The sequence below is a fragment of the Bombina bombina genome, chromosome 2, assembly GCF_027579735.1.
Source record: "Bombina bombina isolate aBomBom1 chromosome 2, aBomBom1.pri, whole genome shotgun sequence".
Classification (NCBI taxonomy): domain Eukaryota; kingdom Metazoa; phylum Chordata; class Amphibia; order Anura; family Bombinatoridae; genus Bombina; species Bombina bombina.
In genome coordinates, this window is record NC_069500.1 from 670,777,514 (window position 1) to 670,802,186 (window position 24,673).

Below are 24,673 nucleotides of genomic sequence, written 5' to 3' on the forward strand. Positions count from 1 at the left end.
TGTGGCTTACATCAACCATCAAGGGGGAACCAGGGGTTCCCTAGCGATGTTAGAAGTCTCAGAGATAATTCGCTGGGCAGAGTCTCACTCTTGCCACCTGTCAGCGATCCACATCCCAGGCGTAGAGAACTGGGAGGCAGATTTTCTAAGTCGTCAGACTTTTCATCCGGGGGAGTGGGAACTCCATCCGGAGGTGTTTGCTCAACTGGTCCATCGTTGGGGCAAACCAGAACTGGATCTCATGGCATCTCGCCAGAACGCCAAGCTTCCTTGTTACGGATCCAGGTCCAGGGACCTGGGAGCAACGCTGATAGATGCTCTAGCAGCTCCTTGGTTCTTCAACCTGGCCTATGTGTTTCCACCGTTTCCTCTGCTCCCTCGACTGATTGCCAAAATCAAACAGGAGAAAGCATCGGTGATTCTGATAGCGCCTGCGTGGCCACGCAGGACCTGGTATGCAGACCTAGTGGACATGTCATCTCTTCCACCATGGACTCTGCCTCTGAGGCAGGACCTTCTAATACAAGGTCCTTTCAATCATCCAAATATACTTTCTCTGAGACTGACTGCATGGAGATTGAACGCTTGATTCTATCAAGGCGTGGCTTCTCCGAGTCAGTCATTGATACCTTAATACAGGCTCGGAAGCCTGTCACCAGGAAAATCTACCATAAGATATGGCGTAAATATCTTTATTGGTGTGAATCCAAGAATTACTCATGGAGTAAGGTTAGGATTCCTAGGATATTGTCCTTTCTCCAAGAGGGTTTGGACAAAGGCTTATCAGCTAGTTCTTTAAAAGGACAGATCTCTGCTCTGTCTATTCTTTTGCACAAGCGTCTGGCAGAAGTTCCAGACGTCCAGGCATTTTGTCAGGCTTTGGTTAGGATTAAGCCTGTGTTTAAAACTGTTGCTCCCCCGTGGAGCTTAAACTTGGTTCTTAAAGTTCTTCAGGGAGTTCCGTTTGAACCCCTTCATTCCATTGATATTAAACTTTTATCTTGGAAAGTTCTGTTTTTGATGGTTATTTCCTCGGCTCGAAGAGTCTCTGAGTTATCTGCCTTACATTGTGATTCTCCTTATCTGATTTTTCATTCAGACAAGGTAGTTCTGCGTACCAAACCTGGGTTTTTACCTAAGGTGGTTTCTAACAGGAATATCAATCAAGAGATTGTTGTTCCATCATTGTGTCCTAATCCTTCTTCAAAGAAGGAACGTCTTTTGCATAATCTGGACGTAGTCCGTGCCTTGAAGTTTTACTTACAGGCTACTAAAGATTTTCGTCAAACATCTGCCCTGTTTGTCGTTTACTCTGGACAGAGGAGAGGTCAAAAAGCTTCGGCAACCTCTCTCTCCTTTTGGCTTCGGAGCATAATACGCTTAGCCTATGAGACTGCTGGACAGCAGCCCCCTGAAAGGATTACAGCTCATTCTACTAGAGCTGTAGCTTCCACCTGGGCTTTTAAAAATGAGGCCTCTGTTGAACAGATTTGCAAGGCTGCGACTTGGTCTTCGCCTCACACCTTTTCAAAATTTTACAAATTTGACACTTTTGCTTCTTCGGAGGCTGTTTTTGGGAGAAAGGTTCTACAGGCAGTGGTTTCTTCCGTTTAAGTTCCTGCCTTGTTCCTCCCATCATCCGTGTACTTTAGCTTTGGTATTGGTATCCCACAAGTAATGGATGATCCGTGGACTGGATACACTTAACAAGAGAAAACATATTTTATGCTTACCTGATAAATTTATTTCTCTTGTAGTGTATCCAGTCCACGGCCCGCCCTGTCCTTTTAAGGCAGGTCTAAATTTTAATTAAACTACAGTCACCACTGCACCCTATGGTTTCTCCTTTCTCGTCTTGTTTCGGTCGAATGACTGGATATGGCAGTGAGGGGAGAAGCTATATAGCAGCTCTGCTGTGGGTGATCCTCTTGCAACTTCCTGTTGGGAAGGAGAATATCCCACAAGTAATGGATGATCCGTGGACTGGATACACTACAAGAGAAATAAATTTATCAGGTAAGCATAAATTATGTTTTTATCCCTCCCTTTCTAGTGAATCTTCTGTGGTCTTCCACATCTTGGGTATTTCTATCCCATACGTCAGTAGGTCATGGACTCTTGCCAATTACATGAAAGAAAACATATTTTGTGTAAAAACTTACCTGATAAATTCATTTCTTTCATATTGGCAAGAGTCCGTGAGGCCCACCCTTTTTTGGTGGTTATCGTTTTGGTATAAAAGCACAATTATATTTCCAGTTCCTCTTTTTGTATGCTTTTTTACTCCTTATTTTATCACCCCACTACTTGGCTATTCGTTAAACTGAATTGTGGGTGTGGTGAGGGGTGTATTTTTATAGGCATTTTGAGGTTTGGGAAACTTTGCCCCTCCTGGTAGAATTGTATATCCCATACGTCACTAGCTCATGGATTCTTGCCAATATGAAAGAAATGAATTTATCAGGTAAGTTCTTACATAAATTATTTTTTTCTTCACTCAAGTCCATGTCAGAAGCAAAGCTACAGTCTGTCGCACTTGAAGGACCGTGTTTCTCTTCCACGGCATAGATTCTGGTAAGATTGTTTCATTTTTACACGTAAATGTTAACGCTAGAAGACAGGGTCACAGTGAGACTCCTTTATCTTTATGGAATCAAGGGTTAATATGTCCTGAGGGTGATCGTTGAACAGTGGGGTGCTTTTGTGCTTCTATGTGTGGGATGTTTTGGGCTCATAGGCTAATATGGAACGTACAGGTTGCTGCTTTACTTTGAGAGCTGCGCGATTTTATTAGACTTGGTGCGCTTTTCCTGTAGCAGGGGCAGTCCTGCATGGCACACCGTGTGACCGAGTGTGGTCACGGTTTCCATTTACTATTCCTGACTGTGTGACTTCAGAGAGGAGCGAGTTTCTCTACACTTTCTGGGTCATAGCAGGTGGTGAGTGCCCCAGTCATTGGGGGTAGAGGTGCCAGTTGTTTTTTAATTGACTATATATACAGTCATATAAGTTACATAGTTAAGGAGGATTCTGATATTTTAGAGGATGAGTCCTCTATGACTCAATTCGATACCTGTGTATATTGTGAGGAGGCCCGGGTAATCCAGCCCTCTCAATTATGTTCCATATGCCGCAACAGGGAGTTTTCATCAACCAATGTTGAGATGTTAGATGCCGCTGAGCCTTCCGCCTCTGAGGACGCTTCGTCCCGTGAGGTGTGTCCCCTACATTCATCTGATCCTACACGTGCAGCTGCCCCATGCCCCACTAATCCTCCACCTGGAGGGGGCCTTTTTCCACCAGATGTTACTGCGCAATTCCGTATGGCGATGTCTGCGGCCTTAGCCGTTTTGCCTCGTACGGCTATGCGCAAACAAAGGGTTAATCCATGCACTCCTGCCCAGGGAGCATCATGTAAATTGACAGTTGTATCTGATCAGTCATCTGAGGATGCAGTTCTCTCTGAGGCTTCAGAGTATGGACCTTCTGAGTCTGCTGCTTCAACTTCACCTTTAGATTTAGGGTAGCACGCCTGCGCTTCCTTCTAAGAGAGGTTTTGTCGATATTGAAGATTCCTAGTATTGATTCACCAGTCGAATCTCAGAGCCCTAAATTAGTGGGCGAAATGGATTAATGTGGGTGGAGAAGGAGGAAGATCCTCTTTCCTTTCGTCTATTTCCTTTTTTAGATTCCCAGTTCCGGACTCTATGGGGGGTTGTGTTGCCCATCCTTGCTTGGCTATTACTTTTTTGTGCACTTGCCTATCATCTTACTATTCCATTTTAAGGATAGTTTATCTTAGAGCTCTTGGTTATTAGAGGAAACTCTTTTTATGAAGATGTTTCATCACAATGGATATCTTATGTACTGACAAATTGGGTTGTCGCAGTTTTCTAGAGACTTCCTATTGGAGCATCTATGTTTCGATTCAAAGGGATTTACCTCGATATTTTCTTGAAAGAAGAATTAAGGCCTTGGAGCTTATAATTCTTTTATCTGTGCCTTTTGCAGATTTCTTGCCCCAAGGCTAGGGTTTCAGGTTTCTCTAGGCCTTGTATCACTCTGTCAGATATAACTCTGAAGCTAATATTTCTTTCTGCTTGAGAGAAAGATTTAATTGGTCCTGCTATTCCATATTCTTTCTGTTAGTCCTTTAGTCAGGCTAATGCCCAGCGTTAGAGACCTTCGCTAAGCAGGAACAATCTAAGTGTTTTTGAAGGCTGTCTCAGTACTGGAATAAGTCCAAGCAGAGCAGAGGCCCACTGAAACTAGGTTGGCAAGAGGGGCCAGTTCCAGGTCCTATCTTGGATCACGTTAGGGGCAGTCTATCACTCCTTCAGTCACTTGGTTTGGGGATGCACCGGACCCACAGGTCTTAGAGGTTTCCTTCCTTCGATCCTGTCTTACAGACTGAGAGAGGGGTGCCATTACTTTCGGGTCTTGTCCTTCTTTGAAGTCATTTTCCCGGGGTCTTTCACGGAGTGAGGTTTTAGTTATCAGTCAAACTGTTCTTTCCTGGTCCGATAGAGGGAGGGGCCTCCCGCTCTTTTGGAATCCCAAAGCTTATCTTGTCTCCTTGTTCTGAGCGAGACTATAGAGCCCTCTCTACCCTTGGTACGGAAAGAGCAGGGCTGGTCCACTGTTGGGGAAGGGTATCATACCTTTTTCTTTCCTCCTCAGGGAACATTTTCGGTTCCTAAGGTTGGCTTTTCCAGTACATTGCTCCTCCGTTTAGGTTTCAGAGCTTTTTAGGAACCGAGGGATTCTTTGGCAGTTAACAGAATCCAGATCTAGCGGTGAATTCTCTTTTATAGACAATTCTGATTCAATTGCCATCGTCTTGTCTGATAGATGAAATCCTTAATGTTCTTCTGTCTTCCTCGATCCTGAGAGTTGGAATAAATCTAGACTAGAGTTCTCTGGAGTTAAACACCAGGGTGGGATTCCTGGATGCTATTTTAGTCTGCTTAGACCTTCTATCCGACTTGTGAAGTTATGAGATAGCTTTATCAGGTCGTGCCCTCTGGACCTCCTTCAGGCCATCGCTGACTCTGCATTTTGGTGGTAAGGATGGTCCTTTTGCCAGGTTTCATCTCAGCAGAGGCTCGGTGTATGCAGAGGAAGTGGAGTGGCGCTGGTTTCAAATCTGTCTTAACAGATTTACCTGGACTACTAGTTGAGAGAATTGCTCTCTAGTATCATTGTCCAGATCTCTCTGTCCTGAGGGACATTTCCTTAATTCGTCCGGGGTGATGCTGACTAAGCCCGTCAGGATGGTGATAGGGCATGGGATCCGTGGTTTTTTGAGTTTTCCCTCCCGATTACGTTTGTATCTTCAGGCGATATTTTTGCTCTGAAGGTTTTGAATACTGGGTAAGTCCCAGTTTATAGACCTACTCTTTGGGGCTTGGAGCTCCATCTGAGGGGAAAGAGAGTTTCCCTAGCAAATAAGGGTAGTATATCGGTTTGGTAGTGGTCGGAGGCCCGCTACTTCTCGCTATCAGCGATCCACTCTCTGGGAGTGGTCATCCGGTTTAGGTGTTTTTTTTTAGAGACATCCCCCTTATCTGGGGATAAGGTCTTCATCCGAGGGGTTTCAGATTTTTTACTCTGGAAAGAGACGCCGGATCAAAATCTTAGGACATCATGTTTCAATACCTAGTTACCCACAGTGGGTTGTGGTTTGGGGTTACTCAGGCAGAGCTAATGGATGCATTAGTGGGTCCTTGGAGGTTCCATATAATTTTTCCTTTTTCTGCCATTTCACTCCTTCCTCAAGTGGTGGCTCTAACCTAGCAGGAGCAGACGTCAGTGATACTGTTTGTTCCGTTTTGACCATGAGAATTGTGGTTTGGGGTCTTTTAATTGGGCTGTCGTCCTCCCCTCCATGGAATCAGGGTCCTTTTGCTCATCAGATCCTAAATTCTCTGAGGCAGATTGCGTAGAGATTACGCTTGGTCTTGGCCAGGAGAGGGTTTCTAAAAGGTAAGGTCCTCTCCTTCAAGCGCGTAGACTGGTTCCTTGTCATCTATCTTGAGGCAGAGAGGATCTCTTTCTTCTGTGAAGAGCGTGGTTTGTCCTGGCACTCTATCAAGTCTACCAGGATTTTTTCCTTTTCTCCAGGAGGGTCTGGAAAAGGGCCTCTTAGTTAGTTTCTTGTTTGTGACAAGTTTTAGCCCTGTCTGTTCCAATCCAGAGGCTCGCTGAGCTTTTGGATGTACATTTTTGGGTTAGGACTCTGACTACGATCAGGCCGAGGTGTCGATCTGATGCTTCCCCTTGGAACTTACACCTTGTTCTTAAGGTTTTGCATTGGGCTACTTTTGAGCCTATGCTTGAGGTTGACTTTAGTTGTCAAGTCTCTGAGATTGCGTCCTTGCAATGCGACCCTCCTTATCTGGTGTTTCCACGATAATAGGGCTGTTCTTCGAATCCTAGTTAGGTTTTCTTCCTAAGGTTGTGTCAATTCGCTACTTTAATCAAGAGATTGTGGTTTCTTTCTTATGTCCACGTAATATGGATTCATACCTGAGGTTTTTTCCTCTGGTTACTTAGGAATAGACAGATTTTTCTCTGTTTGTTATCTATCTGGGAAGTATAAGGGTCGGAAAGGCACCTTCGACTTCCTTATCTGTTTGTTGAGGAGTATCTTCCGCTTGGACAGCTGGACACAAGCCTCCTCAGAGGATTAAGGCTCATTCTACGAGAGTAGTGTTGTCCTTTTGGGTCCTTTACATGAGGCCTCCTTACATTCTTTTTTCCAAAAAAAAATTTTACAAAATTATATGCTTCTGTTGAAAGCAGCCTTCAGGAGGAAGGGTTTTGCAGGCTGTGGTGCCCTCAGATAAAAAGGGGCCGTCTCTCCTTTATTCCCTCCCGTTAGCATTCAGTGTCCTCTGGAGCTTGGGTATAAATTTCCCACAAGTAAGGAATGCAACTGTGGACTCTCCCTGTATTAAGAAGGAAAACGTAAATTATGCTTACCTGATAATTTCCTTTCCTTCTGTACAGGGACAGCTCCTGCCCGTGTTCTCCGATGGGCGTCCCTAAATTTTATTTTGTTTTTCTGGCACTTTTTTTCACCCTGATATCTCTCCTACTGTTCCTTGTTCCCTCGGCAGAATGACTGGGGATGAGGGAAGTGGGGGAGGTATTAAAGCCTTTGGCTGGGGTGTATTTGCCTCCTCCTGGTGGCCAGGTTCAGTATTTCCCACAAGTAAGGAATGCAGCTGTGGACTCTCCCTGTACAGAAGGAAAGGAAATTATCAGGTAAGCATAATTTCTTTCATGTAATTAACAAGAGTCCATGAGCTAGTGACGTATGGGATATACATTCCTACCAGGAGGGGCAAAGTTTCCCAAACCTTAAAATGCCTATAAATACACCCCTCACCACACCCACAAATCAGTTCTACAAACTTTGCCTCCAAGGGAGGTGGTGAAGTAAGTTTGTGCTAGATTCTACGTTGATATGCGCTCCGCAGCAAGTTGGAGCCCGGTTTTCCTCTCAGCGTGCAGTGAATGTCAGAGGGATGTGAAGAGAGTATTGCCTATTGAATGCAGTGATCTCCTTCTACGGGGTCTATTTCATAAGGTTCTCTGTTATCGGTCGTAGAGATTCATCTCTTACCTCCCTTTTCAGATCGACGATATGCTCTTATATTTACCATTACCTCTACTGATTCTCGTTTCAGTACTGGTTTGGCTTTCTACAAACATGTAGATGAGTGTCCTGGGGTAAGTAAGTCTTATTTTCTGTGACACTCTAAGCTATGGTTGGGCACTTTATTTATAAAGTTCTAAATATATGTATTCAAACATTTATTTGCCTTGACTCAGAATGTTCAACTTTCCTTATTTTCAGACAGTCAGTTTCATATTTGGGATTATGCATTGAATTATCATATTTTTCTTACCTCAAAAATTTGACTTTTTTCCCTGTGGGCTGTTAGGCTCGCGGGGGCTGAAAATGCTTCATTTTATTGCGTCATTCTTGGCGCGGACTTTTTTGGCGCAAAAATTCTTTTCCGTTTCCGGCGTCATACGTGTCGCCGGAAGTTACGTCATTTTTTTGACGTTATTTTGCGCCAGAAATGTCGGCGTTCCGGATGTGGCGTCATTTTTGGCGCCAAAAGCATTTAGGCGCCAAATAATGTGGGCGTCTTATTTGGCGCTAAAAAATATGGGCGTCGCTTTTGTCTCCACATTATTTCAGTCTCATTTTTCATTTGCTTCTGGTTGCTAGAAGCTTGATATTTGGCATTCTTTCCCATTCCTGAAACTGTCTTATAAGGAATTTGATCTATTTTGCTTTATATGTTGTTTTTTCTCTTACATATTGCAAGATGTCTCACGTTGCATCTGAGCCAGAAGATACTACAGGAAAATCACTGCCTGCTGGATCTACCAAAGCTAAGTGTATCTGCTGTAAATTTTTGGTAGCTATTCCTCCAGCTGTTGTTTGTAATAATTGTCATGACAAACTTGTTAAAGCAGATAATATTTCCTTTAGTAATGTACCATTGCCTGTTGCAGTTCCCTCAACATCTAAGGTGCAGAATGTTCCTGATAACATAAGAGATTTTGTTTCTGAATCCATAAAGAAGGCTTTGTCTGTTATTTCTCCTTCTAGTAAACGTAAAAAGTCTTTTAAATCTTCTCTTTCTACAGATGAATTTTTAAATGAACACCATCATTCTGATTCTTTGGACTCTTCTGGTTCAGAGGATTCTATCTCAGAGATTGATGCTGATAAATCTTCATATTTATTTAAGATGGAATTTATTCGCTCTTTACTTAAAGAAGTACTAATTGCTTTAGAAATAGAGGATTCTAGTCCTCTTGATACTAATTCTATACGTTTGGATAAGGTTTTTAAAGCTCCTGCGGTTATTCCAGAAGTTTTTCCTGTTCCTAATGCTTTTTCTGCAGTGATTTCCAAAGAATGGGATAAATTGGGTAATTCATTTACTCCTTCTAAACGTTTTAACCAATTATATCCTGTTCCGCCTGACAGGTTAGAATTTTGGGACAAAATCCCTAAAGTTGATGGGGCTATTTCTACCCTTGCTAAACGTACTACCATTCCTACGTCAGATGGTACCTCGTTTAAGGATCCTTTAGATAGAAAAATTGAATCCTTTCTAAAGAAAAGCTTATCTGTGTTCAGGTAATCTTCTTAGACCTGCTATATCATTGGCTGATGTTGCTGCAGCTTCAACTTTTTGGTTGGAAACCCTAGCGCAACAAGTAGCAAATCGTGATTCTCATGATATTATTATTCTTCTTCAGCATGCTAATAATTTTATCTGTGATGCCATTTTTGATATTATTAGAGTTGATGTTAGGTTTATGTCTCTAGCTATCTTAGCCAGAAGAGCTTTATGGCTTAAGACTTGGAATGCTGATATGGCTTCTAAATCAACTCTACTTTCCATTTCTTTCCAGGGAAACAAATTATTTGGTTCTCAGTTGGATTCTATTTTCTTCTGTTATGTGTGATCAGTCCACGGGTCATCATTACTTCTGGGATATAACTCCTCCCCAACAGGAAATGCAAGAGGATTCACCCAGCAGAGCTGCATATAGCTCCTCCCCTCTACGTCAGTCCCAGTCATTCTCTTGCACCCAACGACTAGATAGGATGTGTGAGAGGACTATGGTGATTATACTTAGTTTTTATGACTTCAATCAAAAGTTTGTTATTTTACAATAGCACCGGAGCGTGTTATTACTTCTCTGGCAGAGTTTGAGGAAGAATCTACCAGAGTTTTTTTACTATGATTTTAACCGGAGTAGTTAAGATCATATTGCTGTTCTCGGCCATCTGAGGGAGGTAAAAGCTTCAGATCAGGGGACAGCGGGCAGATGAATCTGCATTGAGGTATGTAGCAGTTTCTATTTTCTGAATGGAATTGATGAGAAAATCCTGCCATACCGTTATAATGACATGTATGTATACACTTCAGTATTCTGGGGATGGTATTTCACCGGAACTACTCTGTTAAAAGTCACTAATCTTTTTAATAAGTATTTATCATGTTAAACGTTTTTGCTGGAATGTAGAATCGTTTACATTTCTGAGGTACTGAGTGAATAAATATTTGGGCATTATTTTCCACTTGGCAGTTGTTTGGTGTTAATTATGACAGTTTCGTTTCTCTTCCCTGCTGTGTGTGAGGGGGAGGGGCCGTTTTTGGCGCTCTTTGCTACGCATCAAAAAATTCCAGTCAGTTACTCTTATATTTCCTGCATGATCCGGTTCATCTCTGACAGATCTCAGGGGTCTTCAAACTTCTTTAGAGGGAGGTAGATTCTCTCAGCAGAGCTGTGAGAATTTTATATTGACTGTGAATAAAAACGTTGCTCTGTAATTTTTATGTCAAATTTAATTATTGTTATTTTTCTAATGGGAACAAACCTTTGCTAAAAGTTGTGTTGTTTAACGTTTGATGCTATAACTATTTTTCAGTTCATTATTTCAACTGTCATTTAATCGTTTAGTACCTTTTTGAGGCACAGTACGTTTTTGCTAAAAAAGATTATAACCAAGTTGCAAGTTTATTGCTAGTGTGTTAAACATGTCTGACTCAGAGGAAGATATCTGTGTCATTTGTTCCAATGCCAAGGTGGAGCCCAATAGAAATTTATGTACTAACTGTATTGATGCTACTTTAAATAAAAGTCAATCTGTACAATTTGAACAAATTTCACCAAACAGCGAGGGGAGAGTTATGCCGACTAACTCGCCTCACGCGGCAGTACCTGCATCTCCCGCCCGGGAGGTGCGTGATATTATGGCGCCTAGTACATCTGGGCGGCCATTACAGATAACATTACAAGATATGGCTACTGTTATGACTGAAGTTTTGTCTAAATTACCAGAACTAAGAGGCAAGCGTGATCACTCTGGGGTGAGAACAGAGTGCGCTGACAATACTAGGGCCATGTCTGATACTGCGTCACAGCTTGCAGAGCATGAGGACGGAGAGCTTCATTCTGTAGGTGACGGTTCTGATCCAAACAGATTGGATTCAGATATTTCAAATTTTAAATTTAAATTGGAGAACCTCCGTGTATTACTAGGGGAGGTCTTAGCAGCTCTCAATGATTGTAACACCGTTGCAATACCAGAGAAACTGTGTAGGTTGGATAAATACTTTGCGGTACCGGCGAGTACTGACGTTTTTCCTATACCTAAGAGACTAACTGAAATTGTTACTAAGGAGTGGGATAGACCCGGTGTGCCGTTCTCACCCCCTCCAATATTTAGAAAGATGTTTCCAATAGACACCACCACTCGGGACTTATGGCAAACGGTCCCTAAGGTGGAGGGAGCAGTTTCTACTTTAGCTAAGCGTACCACTATCCCGGTGGAGGATAGCTGTGCTTTTTCAGATCCAATGGATAAAAAATTAGAGGGTTACCTTAAGAAAATGTTTGTTCAACAAGGTTTTATATTGCAACCCCTTGCATGTATCGCGCCGATTACGGCTGCGGCAGCATTTTGGTTTGAGTCTCTGGAAGAGAACCTTAGTTCATCTACGCTAGACGACATTACGGACAGGCTTAGAGTCCTTAAACTAGCTAATTCATTCATTTCGGAGGCCGTAGTACATTTAACCAAACTTACGGCTAAGAACTCAGGATTCGCCATACAGGCACGTAGGGCGCTGTGGCTAAAATCCTGGTCAGCTGATGTTACTTCTAAGTCCAAATTACTTAATATACCTTTCAAGGGGCAGTCTTTATTTGGGCCCGGTTTGAAAGAAATTATCGCTGACATTACAGGAGGTAAGGGCCACGCCCTACCTCAAGACAAAGCCAAAGCTAAGGCTAGACAGTCTAATTTTCGTCCCTTTCGGAATTTCAAAACAGGAGCAGCATCAACCTCCACTGCACCAAAACAGGAGGGAGCTGTTGCTCGTTACAGGCAAGGCTGGAAGCCTAACCAGTCCTGGAACAAGAGCAAGCAGGCCAGGAAACCTGCTGCTGCCCCAAAGACAGCATGAACCGAGAGCCCCCGATCCGGGACCGGATCTAGTGGGGGGCAGACTTTCTCTCTTCGCCCAGGCCTGGGCAAGAGATGTTCAGGATCCCTGGGCGCTAGAGATCATATCTCAGGGATACCTTCTAGACTTCAAATTATCTCCCCCAGGAGGGAGATTTCATCTGTCAAGGTTGTCAACAAACCAGATAAAGAAAGAAGCGTTTCTACGCTGTGTACAAGATCTGTTATTAATGGGAGTGATCCATCCGGTTCCGCGGTCGGAACAAGGACAAGGGTTCTACTCAAACCTGTTTGTGGTTCCCAAAAAAGAGGGAACTTTCAGGCCAATCTTAGATTTAAAGATTCTAAACAAATTCCTAAGAGTTCCATCGTTCAAAATGGAAACTATTCGGACAATCTTACCCATGATCCAAAAGGGTCAGTACATGACCACAGTGGATTTAAAAGATGCTTACCTTCACATACCGATTCACAAAGATCATCACCGGTATCTAAGGTTTGCCTTCTTAGACAGGCACTACCAGTTTGTAGCTCTTCCATTCGGATTGGCTACGGCTCCAAGAATCTTCACAAAGGTTCTGGGTGCCCTTTTGGCGGTACTAAGACCGCGAGGGATTTCGGTAGCTCCGTACCTAGACGACATTCTAATACAAGCTTCAAGCTTTCAAACTGCCAAGTCTCATACAGAGTTAGTTCTGGCATTTCTAAGGTCGCATGGATGGAAAGTGAACGAAAAGAAGAGTTCTCTTTTTCCTCTCACAAGAGTTCCATTCTTGGGGACTCTTATAGATTCTGTAGAAATGAAGATTTACCTGACAGAAGACAGGTTAACAAAACTTCAAAATGCATGCCGTGTCCTTCATTCCATTCAACACCCGTCAGTAGCTCAATGCATGGAGGTGATCGGCTTAATGGTAGCGGCAATGGACATAGTACCTTTTGCACGCCTACACCTCAGACCGCTGCAATTGTGCATGCTAAGTCAGTGGAATGGGGATTACTCAGATTTGTCCCCTACTCTGAATCTGAATCAAGAGACCAGAAATTCTCTTCTATGGTGGCTTTATCGGCCACACCTGTCCAGGGGGATGCCATTCAGCAGGCCAGAATGGACAATTGTAACAACAGACGCCAGCCTACTAGGTTGGGGCGCTGTCTGGAATTCTCTGAAGGCTCAGGGACTATGGAATCAGGAGGAGAGTCTCCTTCCAATAAACATCCTGGAATTGAGAGCAGTTCTCAATGCCCTTCTGGCTTGGCCCCAATTAACAACTCGGGGGTTCATCAGGTTTCAGTCGGACAACATAACGACTGTAGCTTACATCAACCATCAGGGAGGGACAAGAAGCTCCCTAGCAATGATGGAAGTATCAAAGATAATTCGCTGGGCAGAGTCTCACTCTTGCCACCTATCAGCAATCCACATCCCGGGAGTGGAGAACTGGGAGGCGGATTTCTTGAGTCGCCAGACTTTTCATCCGGGGGAGTGGGAACTTCATCCGGAGGTCTTTGCCCAAATACTTCGACGTTGGGGCAAACCAGAGATAGATCTCATGGCGTCTCGCCAGAACGCCAAACTTCCTCTCTACGGGTCCAGATCCAGGGATCCGGGAGCGGTTCTGATAGATGCTTTGACAGCACCTTGGAACTTCGGGATGGCTTATGTGTTCCCACCCTTCCCGCTGCTTCCTCGATTGATTGCCAAAATCAAACAGGAGAGAGCATCAGTGATTCTAATAGCGCCTGCATGGCCACGCAGGACTTGGTATGCAGATCTAGTGGACATGTCATCCTGTCCGCCTTGGTCTCTACCTCTAAGACAGGACCTTCTGATACAGGGTCCATTCAAACATCAAAATCTAACTTCTCTGAAGCTGACTGCTTGGAAATTGAACGCTTGATTTTATCAAAACGTGGTTTTTCTGAGTCGGTTATTGATACCCTGATACAGGCTAGGAAGCCTGTTACCAGAAGGATTTACCATAAAATATGGCGTAAATACCTATACTGGTGCGAATCCAAAGGTTACTCTTGGAGTAAGGTTAGGATCGCTAGGATATTGTCCTTTCTACAAGAAGGTTTAGAAAAGGGTCTATCAGCTAGTTCATTAAAGGGACAGATTTCAGCTCTGTCCATCTTGTTACACAGGCGTCTGTCAGAAAATCCAGACGTCCAGGCCTTTTGTCAGGCTTTAGCTAGGATCAAGCCTGTGTTTAAAGCTGTTGCTCCGCCATGGAGTTTAAACTTAGTTCTTAACGTTTTACAGGGTGTTCCGTTTGAACCTCTTCATTCCATTGATATAAAATTGTTATCTTGGAAAGTTCTGTTTTTAATGGCTATTTCCTCGGCTCGAAGAGTCTCTGAGTTATCAGCCTTACATTGTGATTCTCCTTATCTGATTTTTCACTCAGACAAGGTAGTTCTGCGTACTAAACCTGGGTTCTTACCTAAGGTAGTCACTAACAGGAATATCAATCAAGAGATTGTTGTTCCATCCTTGTGTCCAAATCCTTCTTCAAAGAAGGAACGTCTTCTACACAATCTGGATGTAGTTCGTGCCCTCAAGTTCTACTTGCAGGCAACTAAAGATTTTCGCCAAACTTCTTCCCTGTTTGTCGTTTATTCTGGACAGAGGAGAGGTCAAAAAGCTTCTGCTACCTCTCTCTCTTTTTGGCTTCGTAGCATAATACGTTTAGCCTATGAGACTGCTGGACAGCAGCCTCCTGAAAGAATTACAGCTCACTCCACTAGAGCTGTGGCTTCCACTTGGGCCTTTAAGAATGAGGCCTCTGTTGAACAGATTTGCAAGGCTGCAACTTGGTCTTCGCTTCATACTTTTTCCAAATTTTACAAATTTGACACTTTTGCTTCTTCGGAGGCTATTTTTGGGAGAAAGGTTCTTCAGGCAGTGGTTCCTTCTGTATAATGAGCCTGCCTATCCCTCCCGTCATCCGTGTACTTTTGCTTTGGTATTGGTATCCCAGAAGTAATGATGACCCGTGGACTGATCACACATAACAGAAGAAAACATAATTTATGCTTACCTGATAAATTCCTTTCTTCTGTTGTGTGATCAGTCCACGGCCCGCCCTGTTTTAAGGCAGGTAAATATCTTTTAAATTATACTCCAGTCACCACTTCACCCTTGGTTACTCCTTTCTCGTTGATTCTTGGTCGAATGACTGGGACTGACGTAGAGGGGAGGAGCTATATGCAGCTCTGCTGGGTGAATCCTCTTGCATTTCCTGTTGGGGAGGAGTTATATCCCAGAAGTAATGATGACCCGTGGACTGATCACACAACAGAAGAAAGGAATTTATCAGGTAAGCATAAATTATGTTATTTCAACTGTTACTGGTGGGAAAGGAACTTTTTTACCACAGGATAAAAAATCTAAAGGTAAAAACAGGGCTAACAATCGTTTTCGTTCCTTTCGTTTCAACAAAGAACAAAAGCCTGATCCTTCGTCCTCAGGAGCAGTTTCAGTTTGGAAACCATCTCCAGTCTGGAATAAATCCAAGCCTGCTAGAAAGGCAAAGCCTGCTTCTAAGTTCACATGAAGGTACGGCCCTCATTCCAGTTCAGCTGGTAGGGGGCAGGTTACGTTTTTTCAAAGAAATTTGGATCAGTTCTGTTCACAATCTTTGGATTCAGAGCATTGTTTCAGAAGGGTACAGAATTGGTTTCAAGATGAGACCTCCTGCAAAGAGATTTTTTCTTTCCCGTGTCCCAGTAAATCCAGTGAAAGCTCAAGCATTTCTGAATTGTGTTTCAGATCTAGAGTTGGCTGGAGTAATTATGCCAGTTCCAGTTCCGGAACAGGGGATGGGGTTTTATTCAAATCTCTTCATTGTACCAAAGAAGGAGAATTCCTTCAGACCAGTTCTGGATCTAAAATTATTGAATCGTTATGTAAGGATACCAACGTTCAAGATGGTAACTGTAAGGACTATATTGCCTTTTGTTCAGCAAGGGAATTATATGTCCACAATAGATTTACAGGATGCATATCTGCATATTCCGATTCATCCAGATCATTTTCAGTTCCTGAGATTCTCTTTTCTAGACAAGCATTACCAATTTGTGGCTCTACCGTTTGGCCTTGCTACAGCTCCAAGAATTTTCACAAAGATTCTCGGTGCCCTTCTGTCTGTAATCAGAGAACAGGGTATTGTGGTATTTCCTTATTTGGACGATATCTTGGTACTTGCTCAGTCTTTACATTTAGCAGAGTCTCATACGAATCGACTTGTGTTGTTTCTTCAAGATCATGGTTGGAGGATCAATTTACCAAAAAGTTTTTTGATTCCTCAAACAAGGGTAACCTTTCTGGGTTTCCAGATAGATTCAGTGTCCATGACTCTGTCTTTAACAGACAAGAGACGTCTAAAATTGATTACAGCTTGTCGAAACCTTCAGTCACAATCATTCCCTTCGGTAGCCTTATGCATGGAAATTCTAGGTCTTATGACTGCTGCATCGGACGCAATCCCCTTTGCTCGTTTTCACATGCGACCTCTTCAGCTCTGTATGCTGAACCAATGGTGCAGGGATTACACGAAGATATCTCAATTAATATCTTTAAAACCGATTGTTCGACACTCTCTAACGTGGTGGACAGATCACCATCGTTTAATTCAGGGGGCTTCTTTTGTTCTTCCGACCTGGACTGTAATTTCAACAGATGCAAGTCTCACAGGTTGGGGAGCTGTGTGGGGATCTCTGACGGCACAGGGAGTTTGGGAATCTCAGGAGGTGAGATTACCGATCAATATTTTGGAACTCCGTGCAATTTTCAGAGCTCTTCAGTTTTGGCCTCTTCTGAAGAGAGAATCGTTCATTTGTTTTCAGACAGACAATGTCACAACTGTGGCATACATCAATCATCAAGGAGGGACTCACAGTCCTCTGGCTATGAAAGAAGTATCTCGAATTTTGGTTTGGGCGGAATCCAGCTCCTGTCTAATCTCTGCGGTTCATATCCCAGGTGTAGACAATTGGGAAGCGGATTATCTCAGTCGCCAAACGTTGCATCCGGGCGAATGGTCTCTTCACCCAGAGGTATTTCTTCAGATTGTTCAAATGTGGGGGCTTCCAGAGATAGATCTGATGGCCTCTCATCTAAACAAGAAACATCCCAGGTATCTGTCCAGATCCCGGGATCCTCAGGCGGAGGCAGTGGATGCATTATCACTTCCTTGGAAGTATCATCCTGCCTATATCTTTCCGCCTCTAGTTCTTCTTCCAAGAGTAATCTCCAAGATTCTGAGGGAATGCTCGTTTGTTCTGCTAATAGCTCCGGCATGGCCTCACAGGTTTTGGTATGCGGATCTTGTCCGGATGGCATCTTGCCAACCATGGACTCTTCCGTTAAGACCAGACCTTCTGTCGCAAGGTCCTTTTTTCCATCCGGATCTGAAATACTTAAACTTAAAGGTATGGAGATTGAACGCTTGATTCTTAGTCAAAGAGGTTTCTCTGACTCTGTGATTGATACTATGTTACAGGCTCGTAAATCTGTATCTAGAGAGATATATTATAGAGTCTGGAAGACTTATATTTCTTGGTGTCTTACTCATCATTTTTCTTGGTATTCTTTTAGAATTCCGAGAATATTACAATTTCTTCAGGATGGTTTAGATAAGGGTTTGTCCGCAAGTTCCTTGAAAGGACAAATCTCTGCTCTTTCTGTTCTTTTTCACAGAAAGATTGCTATTCTTCCTGATATTCATTGTTTTGTACAAGCTTTGGTTCGTATAAAACCTGTCATTAAGTCAATTTCTCCTCCATGGAGTTTGAATTTGGTTCTGGGAGCTCTTCAAGCTCCTCCGTTTGAACCTATGCATTCATTGGACATTAAATTGCTTTCTTGGAAAGTTTTGTTCCTTTTGGCCATCTCTTCTGCCAGAAGAGTTTCTGAATTATCTGCTCTTTCTTGTGAGTCTCCTTTTCTGATTTTTCATCAGGATAAGGCGGTGTTGCGAACTTCTTTTGAATTTTTACCTAAGGTTGTGAATTCCAACAACATTAGTAGAGAAATCGTGGTTCCTTCATTATGTCCTAATCCTAAGAATTCTAAGGAGAAATCGTTACATTCTTTGGATGTTGTTAGAGCTTTGAAATATTATGTTGAAGCTACTAAATCTTTCCGAAAGACTTCTAGTCTATTTGTCATCTTTTCTGGTTCTAGAAAAGGCCAGAAAGCTTCTGCCATTTCTTTGGCATCCTGGTTGAAATCTTTAATTCATCTTGCCTATGTTAATTCGGGTAAGACTCCGCCTCAGAGGATTACAGCTCATTCTACTAGGTCAGTTTCTACTTCCTGGGCGTTTAGGAATGAAGCTTCAGTTGATCAGATTTGCAAAGCAGCGACTTGGTCCTCTTTGCATACTTTTACTAAATTCTACCATTTTGATGTATTCTCTTCTTCTGAAGCAGTTTTTGGTAGAAAGGTACTTCAGGCAGTGGTTTCGGTTTGAATCTTCTGCTTATGTTTTTCATTAAACTTTATTTTGGGTGTGGATTATTTTCAGCAGGAATTGGCTGTCTTTATTTTATCCCTCCCTCTCTAGTGACTCTTGTGTGGAAAGATCCACATCTTGGGTATTCATTATCCCATACGTCACTAGCTCATGGACTCTTGTTAATTACATGAAAGAAAACATAATTTATGTAAGAACTTACCTGATAAATTCATTTCTTTCATATTAACAAGAGTCCATGAGGCCCACCCTTTTTTGTGGTGGTTATGATTTTTTGTATAAAGCACAATTATTCCAATTCCTTATTTTATATGCTTCGCACTTTTTTCTTATCACCCCACTTCTTGGCTATTCGTTAAACTGATTTGTGGGTGTGGTGAGGGGTGTATTTATAGGCATTTTAAGGTTTGGGAAACTTTGCCCCTCCTGGTAGGAATGTATATCCCATACGTCACTAGCTCATGGACTCTTGTTAATATGAAAGAAATGAATTTATCAGGTAAGTTCTTACATAAATTATGTTTTATGTTTTTTCGTTCAGCCCTTGACCTGGAACCTAGAAAGTGTTAGCCTTTGTTCCAGTTTTTGGAGTTAGATTAAAGACTGTATTCAAATTTGTTCTTTTTTCCCCAAGAAAGAGTCAACTTTCTGACCTAATTTGTATCAGGTTTCTCAGAGTTTCTTCTCTTGAGATGTATTCTGTTTGTTCCATTTTATTATAGATCATCATGGTTCATTTATGTTCTTGATAGATTTGAAGGATGCTTTTCTTCATAATTTTTTCCTCCAGTTCCTAGTTCTGGTCATTCTAGACAAAAACGTTCTGTATTTCTTCCATGGTACTTATTATAATTCCCTAACTTTTGCACAGATTCTGGGAATTCCTTTGTCTATCATAAGATCCCAGGGTATTGCTGTGGTCCCATTTATGGACACTATTTTTCCTTTTTAACATATTTTACAAACAGCCTTCTGCTGTTTTTTTCACAGGCACATTAGGAAAGTCAATTCTCAGAAATTCTTCTCAATTATGAGTCTTTTTCTCTGATAGTCTTGGTATACCGTACCATGCAACTTTTTCTTCCGGTTCAGATCCAAGTTTAAACAGCCTCTTCATTCTTTCGTGATTGGCTCTATGTTCGGAAGATTTGGGTGAAATGGTTTCAGCATCAGATTTATTTTTTCTTTTGCCTTTTTATGATCTTTGTCCGCCTTTGTTTGTTCTCTCAGTGGCATAGTTAATGTCAAGCTCTCTTGCTAGTCAGTAATTCTGATAGCTTCAGCTTGATCATGCAGATCTGGTTATGCTGATCTAGGTTGGATGTGCAGTTTTTCCTATCTAGTTTTACTGCTATCTTAATTCTTCAATTCTTACAGAACATTTAATCAAGACTTATCTGCTTGTTTCTTGCAAGATCTCTGACATTCAAATCTTTGTTTAAATCTAGTCACTTGACGTCTAATAGTGAGATAGTTTCTCTTTCTGAGAACGTTAGTGGTTTTAAAAGTTTTACAAGGGCTTCCTTTGAATAATTTAAACACTCTGATTCTTTTGAAAGGGATTAACGACCACTAAACTCAGTAGAATTGCATAATCAATAAATTAAACTTAAAAAGACAATGCAGTAGAACTTGGTTTCAATTTCAATTGAGTAGTATTTTTTTTTTTCTACAAATGTCAGTTAGTTAAATTTTCCTTCCTAATTTATCATGTGACAGCCATCAGCCAATCACAAAATGCATATACATATATCCTGTAATTCTTGCACATGCTCAGTAGGAGCTGGTGCCTCAGAAAGTTTGCGTACAAAAGGATTGTGCACATTTAGATAATGGAAGTGAATTGGAAAGTTGTTTTAAAGGGTCACTAAACCAAAAAATGTTCTTTCATGATTCAGATAGAGAATACAATTTTAAACAACATTCCAATTTACTTCTATTATCTAATTTGCTTCATTCTTTAGATAGCCTTTATTGAAGACATAGCAATGTACATGGGTGAGCCAATCGCACATGGCATCTATGGTGCAGCCACCAATCAGCAGCTACTAAGCCTATCTAGATATGCTTTCCACAAAGGATATCAAGAGAATGAAGCAAATTAGATAATAAAAGTAAATTAGAAAGTTGTTTAAAATGGCACGCTCTTTCTAAATCAAGAAATAAAAAATGGGGTTTAATTTCCCTTTAAAATTGTGTGCTCTATCTGAATCATGAAAGTTTTATTTTTGATTCTCCCTTTACTTCTTTTGCAATATTTTCACCAGCAGAGTGTCTGGTTTTTGCTTTTCTTGTGAGATTGCTTAGTCTTTTTTTCTATTAGGATACCATTTTTTTCTTTGAATTTTTAAAATGTATCATTCATTTAATTAATCTATGTATGGGTTAGAGTACTACAGACGTTATTTAGCTTCCTGGATTAAAGCAGCCATTTAGTATGGCTTCTTGAAAGCAGGAAATTCCTTTCAGAATTTTTCTAGCACATTCTACTGGATTAATTTTACTTTGTGGAATTTTTTTTCTCTCCTTTTTTTCTTTGGGGATAGCTTTTTAATAGGAAAGTCCTAGTCTTGGGGTGGTAATTAGGCCACTTCTTATCTTTTTCCCACCCATGAGTAATGGCTCGTGGACTCTCACCACCTTATGAAAGAATGAAAAATATGCTTACATGATAAATTCATTTCTTTCATTGTGGTGAGAGTCCTATGGGCGGCAGTTTATTATGCACTTAATTTCACCAACTTTGTCCTTTCTTATGTCTCTCCTTTTCTCAGCTATATGTTAGACTGGGATATCAGAGAAGTGAGAGGGATTAAAGGCTTGTGCAAGGGTATCTTTGCCTCCTCCTGGTGGCCAGGAGTTGAATTCCCAGGAGTAATGAACCCTGGATTGTCACCACCATGAAATTAATTTATTTTTTCAGGTAAGCATAAATATTGTTTGTTTGTTTGTTTTGTAATTGGATTTGCGTGTTTTCTCAAAAGACTTGTATGTGATTTTTTTTTTTTTCTCTACTTACCCAATCTTCAGAAAACAAACCAACATAATGATTTTATAAAAATGCACGACATGCCACAACATTTTATCCATTTTTTATGTTGTACATGCACAGAAGTAAGGAACATAAAATTTCCGTAAGATCTATATGGTTGGCAAATTTCATGCAGGACCATTCAGCTTTTTGCAGTGCAAGACTGATTAAACATTTGTTCTAACATCACATGGATGAACGCCTAAAATTTGACTCCCTTTCAATCTTACAACTACTGAACCAAATTTCTTTAAATTTAGTTTGTAATGATTGCCAGTCAGAAACTAACTGGCAATTTGTATGTAGTTGTAATTTAGTGGGATATAGATTAATGCACATGAAAATCAGACTATGTTATGTGAGCTCAGTTCATGCTTTTAGCTGTGCATACAAATTGGCCTTTTTCTACCTATAAGAGTGACTGGACCCACATAAGTATTAGTGATGCCCTCTCTTTTTAAATTGGCATCAACTAATGGAGGGATCTTATACTAAAATTATTTGAAAATCTGAATGTTTGGCATCCAAGTCCTCATAATTCCTGCACATTACTTTTAACACTTTTATGCTGTAACTGCCATATGTTTAATTAACACAGTTTGTTGCAGGGATTATAATTTATTTGAAATATGTACCTTTCCCAGCAATGCTTAAATGTACTAGTAGTGACTCTTACAAATATAAATCTATTTGTTTTTTTTTCCCTTTGTGTAGGGCAGGAAGGTGAGCTGGTCTGTTATGAAGAAGCAAGAAGGTGGTTCTCTAGCCCTGAACTCCTTACTTCTGTAGTTGTTTCAGTTTCAGAATTACTTGGCGTTCTAACTACAAAAGGTAAATATTTTTATAGTTACCTGTTATCTTATCAGTTATCTTATACATTTTATGCCCCTCCCATCTTATCATGGGCACCGTCATTATGGAACCTAGGTTACACTGCAGGTATCCAAAGGAGAGTTACTGCACATGTGCAAACAGGATATTACTGGTAGGTTGTGAAAGAGAGATTTTAATATGGTAGCACCCTTGGTAAAAGGTATGCAGGGAATAACCTCTAGGCTTATAAAATGTATTAAGTGTCTAATGTCCCATTGATTTAATACTGCATAGAAATGAGCTATGTAGCATTAAAAAGACATAATACTCATATGATAAATCACTTGAAACTGATGCAGCATAACTCTAAAAAGCTGACAGGAAAATATTTCCTGAGCATCTATGTGAAAAAGGAAGATATTTTACATCACAACTTCCTCAGCTCACCAGAGTAAGTCCTGTGTAAAAAGTTATACTTCAGCTGCTGTTAAGCTGCAGGTAAAAAATAAATAAAAAAAAACCGAAGAAATTAACTGCAGCCAATCAGCATCCGCAGTGCTGAGGTCATGAACTGTTTTACTGTGATCACATAAGATTTCACAGCCCGGCCCGATCGCGCCATTACACTCAATGCAGCTCGCTCCCGCTATCAGACAGAGCAGGAGCGAGCTGCATTGAGTGTAATGGCGCCATCGGGCTGGGCTGTGACTAGACAGCTGCCCAGATGCGCTCTGGGGGAAAACCAGACCCGCTCAGTAGAGCAAGAGCTGCGGTCTGAAAAACCCTCTTTTTTTTTTTTAAATCAAATTTCACTGGCAATATTAAGTTGAATAAAGTTTGGCTAAGATAATGTTATATAATTCTGCACCATGTGCAGAATTATATAACATTATCTTAGCTAATGTGCAGAATTATATAACATTATTTTCTAGGTTTACTGTCCCTTTAACTCTCATGAGATTTCATACTAAACTTCCTTAAACTGAATAGTGAAATAACATGAGTGTGCATGAGGCTCACTCCCTTGCCTGCCCCAGGACAGGCATACTGATTTGCTGCCTAAAGTCTTTGCAATTGGAATTGAATACTTAAGGTAAAATATCTTTCTTTTTTACATAGCGATGTACATAGAGATGTTCAGGTGATATTTTCTAGTCAGCTTGTTACAGCTATGCTGCATCACTTTCAAGTGTTTAAATATTTGGGTATCATGGCCCTTTAAGAATTTAGAGAGCCTTCTCTTGAGTGATAAAATAGATTGGGAGCACCTTTTTAAATTTTCACAGCAAAAGAATTGTACTCACAAAACAATAGTTCTCTGACAGGTCTGTAGGTGGCAAACAAACCTACGGTTAAGGCACACTGGTGAAAATTAATTAATATAGACCAAAAAAAAATAATTAAACCAAGGGAAAATTATCATCATTTAGATCTCTTGTGATTACAGTTTATTGCTCTTTTTACCCACACTTTTCCAACTCAGGAAACTAGCCTAGGACTGAGGATTGTAGTTGGAGAAACCTTGCACTAACCTATATATGTTTTAAGAGATACATTATTCTTTTTTGCAGATTCATATATAGACTTAATTGGTCTCTATTAGTAATGTGCCCCAGATCTTAGAGATTTCCTTTTCTACAAACAACTAATAAACCTAATCTCAGTTGATAGCAGCATTTGATAAATATTTAGTTTTATTTCCTGTCTTGCTTAAGTAAATATATATCTGCCTAATCATACTGTATAACACATTGTGCAATGTTGCGGCCTTTGCTGGCGCTATATAAATGTAAAAGTGTGCAATGTGCCATGACTTCAAGAAAATATGTTTTCTACTCAATCTTGTGCCAGACCGTGGCTTTGTCTTAATTATGTCATGTAGTTTTCCATTCATTTTTAAATAAATTATATTTTAACAACCTTTCACAAAGGGCATATCTGGCATAATTAAAATGCTTAGGATATTGAAACATAATATGCACTTAGACTGTTATTTATTATTATTAATATCCAGTAATTTATGTAAAGTTCCGTCAATGTCTACATATATTCATTATGTTTGTATTTGGTTACTCACTCAATCTGTCATTTTTAACTCCTTTCCTGCCAGAGTGGCTTGTGGTCTATTTCTACAGAATGCATATTGCTGATGTGGGCTGCTTTCCAGGTGTTAAATAGGAAGCTGCGATGGGTTTCTCTTTTCGTGAATTAACTTTATTGGTGGCTGAGAGGGACCACAAAAGGAAACTCTATATGAATGCAAGTTCCAGCTTTATTATTGTACATGTGATCATTCAAGGGCCTCAATGTCTGACCCTTTTCAGCTTGAACTGCTCT

At 41.0% G+C, this 24,673-nt stretch overlaps 1 protein-coding gene across 1 annotated transcript in view; it reads left to right on the top strand.

The window, feature by feature from the left end:
• CCDC171 (coiled-coil domain containing 171) overlaps positions 1 to 24,673 on the top strand; it is an 849,190-nt gene that overhangs the window by 380,696 nt on the left and 443,821 nt on the right. The window contains 1 exon segment of the mRNA XM_053700001.1: positions 22,238 to 22,354. Within this exon segment, the coding sequence (XP_053555976.1) occupies positions 22,238 to 22,354 (117 nt within the window).